This window comes from Malus domestica, chromosome 02 (assembly GCF_042453785.1).
Source record: "Malus domestica chromosome 02, GDT2T_hap1".
Taxonomy (NCBI): domain Eukaryota; kingdom Viridiplantae; phylum Streptophyta; class Magnoliopsida; order Rosales; family Rosaceae; genus Malus; species Malus domestica.
Window position 1 is genome coordinate 2391537 of NC_091662.1, and position 13888 is coordinate 2405424.

The 13888-nt window shown below is 37.7% G+C and overlaps 2 protein-coding genes across 2 annotated transcripts; both read right to left on the minus strand.

The window, feature by feature from the left end:
• Window positions 1-2099: 2099 nt before the first annotated feature.
• LOC103448078 (uncharacterized) lies at window positions 2100-3368 on the minus strand. Its single transcript, XM_008387321.4, has 2 exons — window positions 2751-3368; window positions 2100-2645 (listed from the first exon to the last, which is right to left on the minus strand). The coding sequence occupies exons 1-2, from the start codon at window positions 2926-2928 to the stop codon at window positions 2395-2397; spliced, it is 429 nt and encodes a 142-aa protein (XP_008385543.1). The 5' UTR covers window positions 2929-3368; the 3' UTR covers window positions 2100-2394.
• Window positions 3369-7107: 3739 nt separating this feature from the next.
• On the minus strand, window positions 7108-13196 carry LOC103448088 (phospholipase D alpha 1-like). The gene is made up of 3 exons (XM_008387328.4): window positions 12810-13196; window positions 8111-10007; window positions 7108-7723 (listed from the first exon to the last, which is right to left on the minus strand). Exons 1-3 carry the CDS (start codon window positions 12906-12908, stop codon window positions 7290-7292), a joined length of 2430 nt encoding a protein of 809 aa, XP_008385550.2. The 5' UTR covers window positions 12909-13196; the 3' UTR covers window positions 7108-7289.
• Window positions 13197-13888: the final 692 nt, after the last annotated feature.

Consider the following 13888-nt stretch of genomic DNA (forward strand, 5'->3'; position numbering starts at 1 on the left):
TGAACAAAACAAAATTAGAATTAAATAACAAAAGAAAATAAAGATGGGGACGTATATGTCACATATGGGACGCAGCATGATCCCCCACAAGGAAAAATGCAGAAACAGAAAGACAAAGAAGCTGATTTGCATAATCTAAATGTTCCAAAACAAATGCAAAGTAGCCAACCAACAAAATTTTCAGTTGCCCATCCTGCTTAATTCTACAGGGTTTTGCTGTATTTTATTCTCAATCGTATTCTTAACAAGAACCTATAGTATACTAAGGTTAGAATGCACACGATTATACAGTACTTAAGTTAGAACACATGTAATTATACGTAGTCATTATGCTTTAACTTGAGGACTTAAAACTCTCCGGTTGATTTATCATAGGTCAAAGTAATCGGGCTTGACGATGTTTTGTTTATATGTCCCTGTTGATTAGGAATCAATTAATATGCTAAGATGGAGATTAGCCACTAATAATTATATGTTTTCTGTATAGGTACACATATAGTTGGCTTTGCTTCCTATCCATGGTTTATTTAGGTCAAATATGCAAAAGTCTTTGTTGAATTGATAGATGAAGCATCCTGGCACATGGCTGTGTTCGCACTGCATGAACCCTCGCATGCAAAAGCATGTGATATATGTACAAAACTCCACAATGTCCAAACCCTAACCAGTGGTGGACAGGTCCAACTACGCATGCATGTGATATATGTACAGCACTCTACAATGTCCAAACCCTAACCTGTAGTGTACGCAAGTGACTCTTTATCATAGTGATAGAAAAATATTGAGCTTTTGTATGATGACGTGAGTTTGAACCCCGTTAGTGGCTAATCTAACAAAATTTATTGTTTAACAAAACAATAAAAAAAATATAGTGTACAGGTCCAACAGGCTCAAGACATGAAACAGACCACCCAAAACAATGCTTCTTTGTAAAAGAGTTTGTACTCAGTTGATTAAGAATATTTATTTTTGTACTCAAAGTTTTGAGTTCGGTTTGCTTTCTCAACATTGCTTGTACAATAATATAAAAATAACGGCTTTGCTCCTTGGAAGTTGGCATCCCTCTATTATGCACACGTGTTCAACAGTGTAGCAAGTAAGTAGAAATGTACCCAGATAGGATCTTCGCCAGATACTCTTTGTGATCTTTTAATTCTGTTCATTCATCATATATCGTGTGATTAGTTTTCGTCATGTACTGTTTGTATTCTATTTTAAATAATATAATTTAAAATCATTTCTGACCGCATGATGCCCGATGAAAGGAGATGATTAAATGGATACTGAGGATCCTCACAAAGAGGATCTGACGAGATCTATCTCAAATGTATCGAGTCTTTTCTGACCTATATTTCTCACTGAGACCCCCTAAAGACCAATGCTTAGCTCCATCCTTCCCTTATAAGTTGTCAAGCATTCTACAATTACAAAAAATTTATCCGAATAATTACAAATTGACATAGAAATCAATCCTTAAAAGAAATTTTCTGCATACATGTCAAACTGTTTAATCTTTCTTCCATGTCCCAACCACCAACCCAATGTCACGCATAAGTCACATTGTCATCACAAAGACTTAACCTAAGGTCAAGGTTTCTCAATTATCCAGAAACCTAAAAGTTATAGGATTGGATAAGCCTTAATGTTGGAACTTGTCACACTATTTTGCAATTCAACCATTTATTTTTATTTTTTGGTTGCTACTTGATGAATTGAGATCCAGATCTTTGTGTTCGAAATCTACAAATTGAGAGATTTAAAACACTCAATTTTAATCCTACAACCCTATTAGTCCCTTTCACTAGCCCATTTCCTAACAATTCAAAATTTTGAACGAATCAGATCTCTTTTTCTCTCTTAAACGGTTCAGGATCTATTGATCCGTGGGGTCTGTACACAAAAATCCATCTCACTCCTTACTTGCTAGCAATACATGCAAAAAGGTTGTACCTTTGTTGAAATTTCTCAGTTGCCTAATAAATTCACAATATCGGGATTTTCTAGTATGTATTGACATACAGTATATTACGCTATTGTAACTGTATGTCGAACCATACATTACTCATGTATACCATACATGGTATGCCAACATCAGAACGTAATTGAAATTTTCTTAAAATATCAACAAAAGTGTCGGTATTAACAGAAGATTCCACCTTGAACCCAATCATTTTACAAGAAGAAACATAAAACGGCAGCAACTAACCAAACGTGTGGAACCCAGCTACATACAAGTTCCGAATATTCCTTCCAACCTACTTAACCTCTCATCAGCAAAAGAAAAAAAAACTAAAATTTGTACAAATTAAAGAGAGAGAGAGAGAAAAAACAAAAAAGACTCGATCATTACAGAAAATTAACCCCAAAAATATACAGAACAGATGTGGGAATTCATCAGTAGGAGTAGGCCAATCGGTGACAGCCACGATCCCTGAGAATCCCATTGTACAGAGCCGCCCGATTAGCAGGCATGGATCCTCTGTATTTTTGGGAAGTTGCAGAAGATGCAGAAGATGATGAAGATTTGGAAGAAGCAGTGGGAATTATCTGGTACTGCCGTCTAAACTCTTGATTGTCTCCAATCGGATCCACGACGTCCTCTGCAAAGTGCACCCTCTTGTTCTTCTTCCTCCTCTTCTTTCCATCTGCAAACCCACCAAGAAAAACAAAGTCAGCCATGTATGAAACTACCAAATTAACCTTGAAACGAAGAAAACAGAATGAAACAGAGGAGTGAATGTTAAGCATACCAGAAGATATACAAGATCGTAGTATTTGAGGGGAGGACTGATGGGTAATTTCACCAACTGGGTATCCGTGAGGATTGGGTAGGCATTTCTGGAGGCGGAGGGCGAGGAGGATGAAGGTGCCGGAAACCGCCATGGCAGTGGCCAAGACCACCCCTTGAGAGCCTAACACTGAAGACATAGTCTTTTTTCTGTGTTTTTTCTCTGCAAGAAAACCAAGAAGTAGGAAGAAACAGAAAGCCCAGTTGGGATTTGGAGGCAGATAAAAGAAACAGAAAGCAGAAAGAAGTAGAGTTTAGATGAAAGAGGGAGAGAGAAGTGTGTGAGTCTTATAGTAGTATAATATAATGGGGGCAGAGGGAGAGAGGAGGGGAAGATAAATAGTTATGGTGGTGCAGTGGGAACAACATGTTAATATGACACTGAAATCAAACAAATGGGATTATTTTATTGTTATAAATTTATTTGATCAACCATTGGTCATGAGTTTTTGGAATGATATCATCTCTGGATCTCTACCTCTGAAGTAGACGGACTTATAAATCAGAGTTATTTGAGAGAGAGAGAGAGATTAGGGCCTGCGTTAATGTGTGAGGTGGACCTGTGAGATTGACTAATAAAGCTACAATATTTAAATTGAATGGTTCGAATTTATTGAATGGTTGGAATTTTCGGATCCGTTTACTCCGTAGGCAGAGATCTGGATATGATCTCATTCTGAGTTTTTATTTTATTTTTTCAGTTTAGATTGGTAAAAATACTAAAATGTAAATGTGGGTTACCTTTTGTGTATATGTGTAATTTCATTTTTTACAAGACGGGTTCGTTTAGCTTTCATAAGAATAATTTATGTTCTTAAATGCTTTGTTAGAGAGTGTTTTGATTCTCCGCTTAGTATTACAATATAATGACATTATTTCTCACTTAGTGGTGATAAGTATTAAATTAGACTTTCATGAATAATAAGTTTAATATTCTCAAATTATAATAGCACACTCGTTATGTGAAGTTAACCCAAATTTGTCACTCAGATACGTTGAAACTTTTAATAAAAATAAATAGAAATTCATGGAAATACACTTGAATGATACTTCTTCAAGAATTGCTTGTATAACCCAAAAACACTTTTAAGTCTTTTTACAAACAATATTTTAGTCATTCTAAAAAGCAGTCTCGGCAATATTTTAAAGCACTATAAAGGGCCACTATAATGGGGACTTTTGCTGGTGCACCGCACGGCAATGCTAAACGAAAAAGAAACTTCCATGATGACGTCAATTGCTTGTTTGGAAAATGGGGAAAGGAGTGGGACTAACTCTACCTCAGCAGCACTTTTGGTCACTTTCAGTCTTATGCAATGTGAGGGTTAATCTGGAATCGTAGCTACGTGCAATGCACCTTTTGAACACCAATGGTTAGCCATATAAAGTTTTGATCGAATTTCCGATCAAATGAAAAGCGTAACGATCTAGACACTATCTCAAAAGGATGATCGTTTCATGACTGATTCTTGAATTTGATGATAGATTGCACTTGATTGTAAAGGAGTGTTAGCGGTATAAAATGAGGTTCAATTAATAGGTGTTTTTTTTGCTTTGAATGTAGGCAGCCGTTGTCGTGCATGATATGTCAAGCCGTTCCATGCCACAATATTGGAGTTCTTGGTGGTCAGATCTAGTTGAAGATAGGAAAATGACTTGGGGCCAATGGAGGTTTCGAGGGCTAGAGCTTGGGAGTAGTAGGAATACACTTTTATCATGACTTTCAGGTTAATGAGACAACAATATGTATATATTTATCTCCCATATCATTGTATTATTAGCACAGAATATTATGATGAATGCGTGTTATGATATTCTTCTAAAATTTCGACGAGAACAATAATAATAAAATATAAATAAAAAATACGTAGGAAGCTTGCAGCAAGCACATGCATTCCTCAGCAGTTAATATTCCCCAGTCAGAAAGTTACACGTGTGGCTTGTTAGGTTCCCAAAAGCCAATAACCAAAAGGCCTCAGATTCTGGTTGGATATTGGTTAGAAATTATGGGGAACATACAATTGGTTAGAAATTATTTTATATTTTCAGAGAGTTTGAGTAAGATAAGGAACAAGCATATATCTGCCTTTGATTATATTGGCAGGCGTTCAAGGAAGGAGAAAACTTCGCAGAGATGAGAAGATAGAATTGGGGCAATATGTCTAACCTAAAATAGTTGATCGGATAAAGATTTAAATACTTTGTGATAATCAATATATCAGTCACTTATTGTAAATAGAAAATATTTTACACGGCCGTTTGTGTTGTGTCTCACCTAACCTAAACTTGACCCTACTATATTAATTCTAATATCTCTTACGAACAACCAACAACAACAAAATTTTATCCTACTAATAGCCATCTCCATATAATGAAATAAGGCTTTGTTATTGTTTTTTTGTTGTTATTGTTGGTTGTTCGTATGAGATGTTAGAATCAGTAGAGTGGGGTCGAGTTTGTATTAGGTGAAACATAGTACAATCGTGCTCGCTATTGGTGTGAATAAGTCGCATGGCCAGCTGGTTTGGAAGGTTGGACCATAAATTTTCATGATTACGAGTTAGACAAGTTAGAAGTTTAATCACGAAAAATGTTTTAATTTATGATATAAGCTAAATGTGATATGCATGTGAGTGTCTCACTCATCATGTAACACACTTATTTTCTTCTTCTGGTGCCAGTCGTATTGTTGACCCGGTCGCCTTTATGTGAACACAAAGCCACTAGGCTACAGGGAGACCGGCAACAATGACTCTTGATAATATATGTTCCATGTTTTTTTTGTCCAATTAGGAGGTTTTTGAGAGGGAGAGACATGAAAGGGTGTTCATGAAGATGGTCTCACTCATCAAAACCAATAATTATCTTCGAAATTTCTTATCAGCAAAAGCAGTGATGTTGAAAACTAAAAACAACTTCAACCAAAAGAAAAGGAAACTTAAGAGGGAAAACAAAATTCTTTTACAAGGACAAATTTGGGAAGAGGAGGTAGGTGAGGAGGGTATTGAAAGATATATAGTGATATTTGAGAAAATTACAAGCATAAAAATACCACAAGATACAACTTATATTAATCCACTTATGTTGTAGTCACATATATCTATATTATTATTAACAAAACACTGCTTGTCAACCAAAAACTCATTAAATTACAACATAACTAAATTTAAAAAACAAATTAATCAAGTATGGATAAATGTGTCAAACAACTAATTAAAACAATAAAAAAAAGTTTAAAAGAAACCCACGTTCCACTTCAACCTTCTAGTCTTACTTCCCTAAGAGTAAGTCCATCCCTAAAAATGCACTGGCATCCAGCTCATTTAATCCACTCAAATGAATAGTACTTGACTCTCATGAATAGTAATTGATCAAATGCATCTCTATCCCTAAAAAATGCGTTGACACACAGCCTTATCAATTCGTATTAAATTTTTTTATAAAATATGTGGCTTATTTCGGTTAACTAAAATATGTGGCTTGTTTTGGACAAAAATATCCTTCCCTTATTCAATATTTTCACCATCTAATCCCAGAAAAACCTAATCTTCTATAATCTCATCACATTTCACAGCTATACTCCGCAACCGCAGTCGTAGTGGGACGAAATCTTGACATCTCTGCATCTCCACATCTTCCTCGCTTTGCCCCTCCCATTTGCTTCATCTTCCTCGCTTCACCCATCCCACTAAGCTCGTCTTGAGCTTTTCGCAGTTCAGAGAAAACCTAAATACCACAGCCTAATTGAATATCGGTTGGTGAGATCAATAGAGAAGCAGAGAGGGTCGATCGTCCTCAACGTTGAAGATCAACAGTAGCAACGGAAGCAGCAGCGACTTAGTGGGCTTTGACGTCAGGCTGACGCAAGCCTAACGTCAGATGGCCCGACTCTTGGGTCTGTCTATTCTGGGCCGGCCTATTGCCTAACTTGGGCTGGGTGCCAGCCTATTAGGCTGGGGTGGAGCAAAAAAAGGTAGACTGGTCCATTTTTTGAGCTGGGTGCCGGCCTAAAAAGTCTCCGGTGGACTTGCTCTAAGTTCTTCATTTTGAGGAGAGGATCATATGCATTATTGGTTACAAGATTATATTAGTTTATATCCAAAAGCTTATATTATATTAGTTTAAAGCCACAAGATTAATTAAGTTGTCAAATATAAGAAGCATTTGAATCTAAACTAATATAATTTTTTGAATAATATATATTTGGTCCGCACGAGTCTTCAAAATGAGTACTTCAGGAGACCAGGACTCTCAACCCCCACCCCGCTCCCCTTATTCCATGCCCTTTTTTTTTCCTTCAGAAAAGATTCTAAAAAAAGTGATACAAATATCTTTATAAAAATAACAGACAAATTGAATTACACAAAGTAATATAAAATATAGCAAATTATCCGATCTAAGAGAATTCTTGTCATAACTATATAAGAGAATTGCTTATTATATTAACACATATTTACACTGCATCTAGCATAAAAACGTGAGAAGAAACCTTAGATTATTACTAAGTAGTGAGTATTGAAGGAAGCAAATCAGATTTCGACCCGAGAATTCGAGCCTTGGTGTCCGGAAAAAATTCTGTTCCAGGCAACTCCGTGACCTCTCCGTCTTCAGTAACTGCAATGGGGTAGCTAAGCAAATGCCCTGGCAAGTCACCATCTAATGTGTCACATGAATAAAGGTCCCAATGCTGGTCTGCAATTTGGTTCACCTTTCTAAAGCATTCCACATTTTCTGGTTCAAGAAAGGTGTCATCAAGCAGCCCTAAGTGTTCATACCACAACGACATTCTGAGGCCATGAATTTGTCCCCGGGCCGGCTTTCCAGTGGATAGATGGTAGGGTTGGTAGGCTCCCATCGCAATCTCCGAATCCCTGGCTCCATCCATTGATCTCTGGTTGATGTTGGCTGATCCAATGATTATGTACTCATCATCAACTGCAAATTGTTCAAGGCATTTCAAACAGTTCAATTAGTATTTGTTTATGTTGTATACAATCCATGATTCTCTCTGCATGACGTTTGCTCCTTTTTAAAAGGTGGGTATTTGAAGAAAACCACATTTATAATCAATTTTATTCAACTGTGATCACATATATAGAGAGAGTTGTTATGAGTGTAAAATCGTTATTTAGAGCTTTAATTTTAGGTTTTAAGTCTCAGGTTTGGGCGAATCTGAGACTTAAACCTAAACTCAAAGCGATGAATAATCAATCATATCAACAAATGAGATCAAAACAAAAAACATGGATGAGAAATGAGGTTTAACGCATCCGTTCTTTAGGTTAATTAAGAGATCAAATTACTAAGAGTTTGATCGCTCACCTATCATCAACTTGGCATGAACATAGATCATGAACCGCCTTGCTTGCTGCGCTCGACTGTAATCCGAACCATGTTCTGGTTTTTCCGGAGGTTCATATTCTCCGGGTAGCTTCTTCTCGCGGTTACCAAGGCAAAAGAAAGCCAAATAATCCTTAGGGTTTGCCTCAATCCCCTTGGCTTTGAGAGCTCGAACGATGTCCCTATACATCATATCCATCGTCATCCTCTGCCAATGCAATATTGCCTGAACCGTTTGGCTTTCCGGGATGCCCTCTGGCCACATTGGCATCACAATGTAGACCGTAAATCTTTCTCCGGCTTCAATCTTACTAACAATCTTTAGTGACAGTTCCTTTGGTATCAGATGCAAAGCACCAACCTCCTCTACTTTTAGGGTATCATAATCTGAATGCCATCCGAAAGAGCTTCCAAGAAAGTACTGATTTTCAATGTAGATAAAACTCTTTGCGCGCCTAATGGCATTGATATAAGCATCCTGAATGCTTCGATCAATCACGTGATCTTTCCCGGTGACAAGGCCTGCCCTGGCAGCATCTTCGGGGGAGTCAGGGAATCCGAATGCAGCTCCTCCATCGATGGAGCGAAACAACTGAACAGTCCACGTCTCATGGTCTTGAGGGAACATAACTGGAGATGGCGGCATAAATGTGTCATCAAGCTCTGTGAGTTCAACAAGCAAGTCCTTCCCTCCTTGCTTCCTCCATCTTTGCTCGAAATTGAACAAGACGTCCCATGCAATAGGCCCTTCCAACCGACAATGTATGTCGTGCCAAGGCTCCCTTGGACCGCCTTTTGCAATCGACGCTCCCTCAAAATTAGGCTGATGAAAATCATTCTTGTGGGTTGTGTCTAAAGTCCTGAAAATTGGATGTGAAGGAGTGTCATATCTCCCATCACAAAGATCAATGCCACCAATGAAGCTCACAATCCTCCTCTTTTCCAACCCTTCTCCATTAGGCAATTCGCTGTCCACCACAACAATCTTCTGGTGATGCGTAAACATGGTGGAAACCTCTAAATCCTCAACAATGCTATTCCCGTTGTCAGGGTTTCGGGGACACAACACGCAGTGAACTGCCGTGTTGTGGAAGTAACTTTCAGTGTCTTCATCGTGAGTAGCCATCACTCCATCTCTCTTCAGAAACTTCACCGAAGTTCTGTCATCCCACACAAGCATTAGGACTTTCACTCCTTCATCTGCCTTCTTCTTAAGAAGCTCTCCGAGGGTCAAATCGCCGCCCGGGATTTGACTGTTCGGGTCCCTTACTAATGTGATTTTAGTATATACAGACCAACCTGCTATGTATATCAAGTGTTTTGCATTAGAAATGGCATGAAAAATGTCTTCCCAGCATCGGTGCTGGTCATAACACATGGAACCGGCAAGAGGAATTTTCGGGGTGAATTTTTTGGGGACATGAGCATTTTGGTAAAGGGTAACTCTGCAACCATTTTTCTGAGTGAAAAATGTGTATGGAACTCCTTGGAATTCAGGACTTCTTATTCCACAAGACCAATTCAAGTCCTGGTTTACGTTAAAGAACTGCAACTTTACATGAATTTTCGAACGTATATGCAGAGGTTTGTTGTTGTCATACATGATCTTAAGCCATCTGTCTACTTCTTTGCCATCGAGGAGTTCTGCTGCTGGCATGTAAGCCCTTCCGATAACTTTGGCCCCAAAAGCTTTGTCTTCTTTGATGGAGAAAACAACATTTGAAGTCATGTGTGCACAGTAAATATGAAAAGATTCACCCCACTGGGGATTTTTCGTTGAGTTTTCAAGCAGTCTAGTTCGTCCAACTCTTACATTTTCCAAATCAATTGTTGCATAGAGTCCGGAACCTTTCCCTAGCCCTACTAACTCTCCAAGAAACTGCAGTGAAAATAAATCATGACATTAGCTGAAGTTCGATTTCTCACATTGTGAAATTAAGTCAAAGGAGGTCACACGACCCGTTCATGATTTTTTTTTTGGACAGAAATTGTGAAAGTACCAAGATAAAATTCGAATAGGATGAAGTGCATGCTGACATTCTTCGAGTGTTGATAACAACACTCTAAAACTAACTGTGAGTTTTCCAATACAAATCAAATGTTAAATGTCGCAAAATGAAGTTTAAGTGGTCAAGCTTTATACAGTTCAAAGTTCATGTAGCATTGCTAAAATTTCTCCTAAAAATACTGCGACTTGTGAGTCATTTATGGACATAGATACAGTAAATGTTACTGTAGTTGCAGCCACTTTGCAGGACGAAATCACACAACCAATAAACATGGAAAATTCGATTATATCCTGGTGAATTTTTCAGAAAAAAATTGTCTTCTGCAATCAAATTTGATAAGTGATATTTCGAATAAGTGTTTACACATATACTCTTCTTTTCGAAGAAATGATTTGTCGCAATATGATATTTATTGCATAAGAAATTAATAATGATAAATTTTGGATAATGTGTGTGGGATAGAGAGGGGGAAGCTAGCCAAATGTGGGATTCCATGGCTAGTTGTATCTGAAAAGTAGCAAAAGAGGTATTAGGAGAGTCCAAGGGCTTTGCTCCACTCCAAAAGGAATCTTGGTGGTGGAATGAGGAGGTACAAACAAAGGTGAAGGCTAAGAAGGAATGTTGTAAAGCTTTATACAAGGATAGGACCAATGAAAATGGTGAAAGGTATAGAAAAGCGAAGCAAGAGGCGAAGAAAGCTGTGAGAGAAGCTAAGCTAGCGGCTTATGACAATATGTATAAGCGACTATATACCAAAGAAGGAGAATTTGATATCTATAAACTAGCTAAAGCAAAGGAAAAGAAGACAAGGGACCTAAACCAAGTGAGTTGCATCAAGGATGAGGATGGAAAGGTAGGTTCTTGCTACAGAGAACGCGGTCAAAGACAAATGGAGAGGTTATTTTCATAATCTTTTCAATGAAGGACATGAAATGAGTACTTCTTTGGGAGAGTTAAGTAACTCAGAAGAGTGTAGAAACTACTCATTTACCTCCGAATCAAGAAGGAAGAAGTGGTTGTAGCTTTGAAAAAGATGAAGCATAAAAAAGCAGTGGGCCTAGATGATATACCGATTGAAGTGTGGAAGGTCTTGGGAGATACGGGTATAGCATGGCTCATTGACCTTTTCAATAGGATTTTGAAAACGAAGAAGATGCCAAATGAGTGGCGAAAGAGCATTTTGGTGCCTATCTACAAGAATAAGGGTGACATACAAAATTGCATGAACTATAAGGGTATTAAGCTAATGAGTCATACAATGAAGCTCTGGGAGAGAGTCATTGAGCATAGATTAAGGCAAGAGACACGGGTTTCGAACAACCAATTCGGGTTCATGCCAGGGCTCTCAACCATGGAGGCAATCTATCTCTTACGTAGATTGATGGAAAGATATAGAGATGGGAAAAAGGATTTACACATGGTCTTTATAGATTTGGAGAAAGCGTATGATAAGGTCCCAAGAGACATTCTTTGTGGGATTTTAAAGAAGAAAGGAGTACGAGTAGTATATATCCAAGTTATAAAGGATATGTATGATGGAGTAACGACTGCCGTAAGAACTCATGAAGGACAAACCGAAAGCTTCCCCATAACTGTAGGGTTACATCAAGGTTTATCCTTAAGTCCTTAACTTTTTGCATTGGTAATGGATGAGTTAACTGGACATATTCAAGATGATATTCCTTGGTGTATGCTTTTCGCAAATGATATAGTGTTGATAGATAAAATTCAGGAATGGGTACATGCGAAGCTTAACCTTTGGAGAGAATTGTTGGAATCTAAAGGTCTTCGCCTAAGCCGATCAAAGACAAAATATATGGAATGCAAGTTCAGTGCAAATGGAGACCAAAATGAGTTAGGGGTAAGGATCGGAGATCAGGAAATACCAAAGAGCGACCACTTTCGCTACCTAGGATCTATCTTGCAAAAGAACGGAGAATTAGATGGAGACCTCAACCATAGAATATAAGCTGGATGGATGAAATGGAAGGGTGCATCCGGCGTGTTGTGTGACCGTTGTATGCCACTGAAGCTCAAGGGAAAATTTTATAGGACGGCAATAAGGCTGTCGATGCTGTATGGCACAAAATATTGGGCGGTAAAGCATCAACATGTACATAAAATGGGTGTAGCGGAGATAAGGATGCTTCGTTGGATGTGTGGGCACACGAGAAAGGATAAGATTAGGAATAAGGATATCCGAGGTAAAGTAGGAGTAGCCGAAATTGAAGGAAAAATGAGAGAAAACCGGTTACGATGGTTTGGACATGTGCAAAGAAGGCCTACTGAAGCTCCGGTTCGAAGATGTGACTACGGGACAGAGGTTCAGGGCCGAAGAGGTAGAGGAAGACCTAGGAAAACTTTGGAAGAGACCCTAAGAAAAGAGTTAGAGTACTTGGATCTAACGGAGGACATGACACAGAACCGAGCGCAATGGCGTTCTAGGATTCATATAGCCGACCCCACTTAGTGAGAAAAGGCTTTGTTGTTGTTGTATTTGATTTGTTAGAGATAATAATAATAATATATAAATCTAAAGCAAAACAAATTTAAGGGAAAAAAATTTATGACTTGATCATCAAGTTTTGAGAAGGAAACATTAAAAACTCAAGTAACATGACAAACAACACAATTCAGAAAGAAAGAAAGAAACAGGATAATGAGGTTTATACCTTGCAGAAGAAAATGCAGCAACCACCAGGCATGAGCCTGTCAACCTCGTAGATGGTTGCATGCAGTACACCATGCAGGAGCACTGGTTTCGCCACCATATCGATCTCTCGAAGTGTATCTGCAAATCGAAGACGGGCTAGCAGATCCGGCAATCAACGAAATCACAAGTAAATTTTATGCTGCTGCTGACACGAAGAAAACTTAAGCATTCAAAAAACTTGGCTAGGAAGGAACACCAAGTTCTGAATTTTGGGACAAAAGGTGAGACCAAGAACATGCAAGTCAAACAATCACGAAGAATAACAGATGAGATTGTATTGAGTTGTCACTTCCTTAAAATAATGTATACATATATACGCACACAGACAGAGACATAATGTTTATATATGTATATGTATATATAATATGTGAAACAATGGGGAGAAAACTGTCTAAATAATGTATGTGTATATATACATTTCCTAGTGGTTTCGTTTTATTTTTCTATTATTATGGAGTGGTTCGTGGTGGTGCAGGTAAAAATACTATTAGATAATATAAAAGTACTAAGATGTGCATTGGTGGTGCAGGTAAACAGCCATGCAATAGGATTAGCACGTTATGGACGGCGGAGATTAGGTTAAATTCCTATTCAAAATTCAAAACTTGCTCTAGTTTAATTATATTTTTGGATAAACATTCTACCATCCTAACTGTCTCATTCAAAATTAGAGGCTTCTAACCAACAAATTGCTTGCTGAAAAAGGTCAGCTTGATGGAAAACGTGTTAGGCACGATAATTGTACCATGTATCATATAAGTTATGTGATACAACTCTGCGTCAACTTATTATATGAAATTATTATGGTTCTCGACTTCTTTACATTTATTAAAACATGATTATCAAAGTTATTTCAATTTCGAGATTTCTTTGTATTTACTAACACATACAATTTATTAAAATGTGAATTCCAAGTAAAAATTCGTAATCCAATTACTGCTTGGAAAATTAGGAATCAAATCAATTGTCAGCTTCCTCCTGCAAAGTTTTTTTATTTTTTATTTTTTATTTTAATTTTTTGACATGAACATTTGGCAC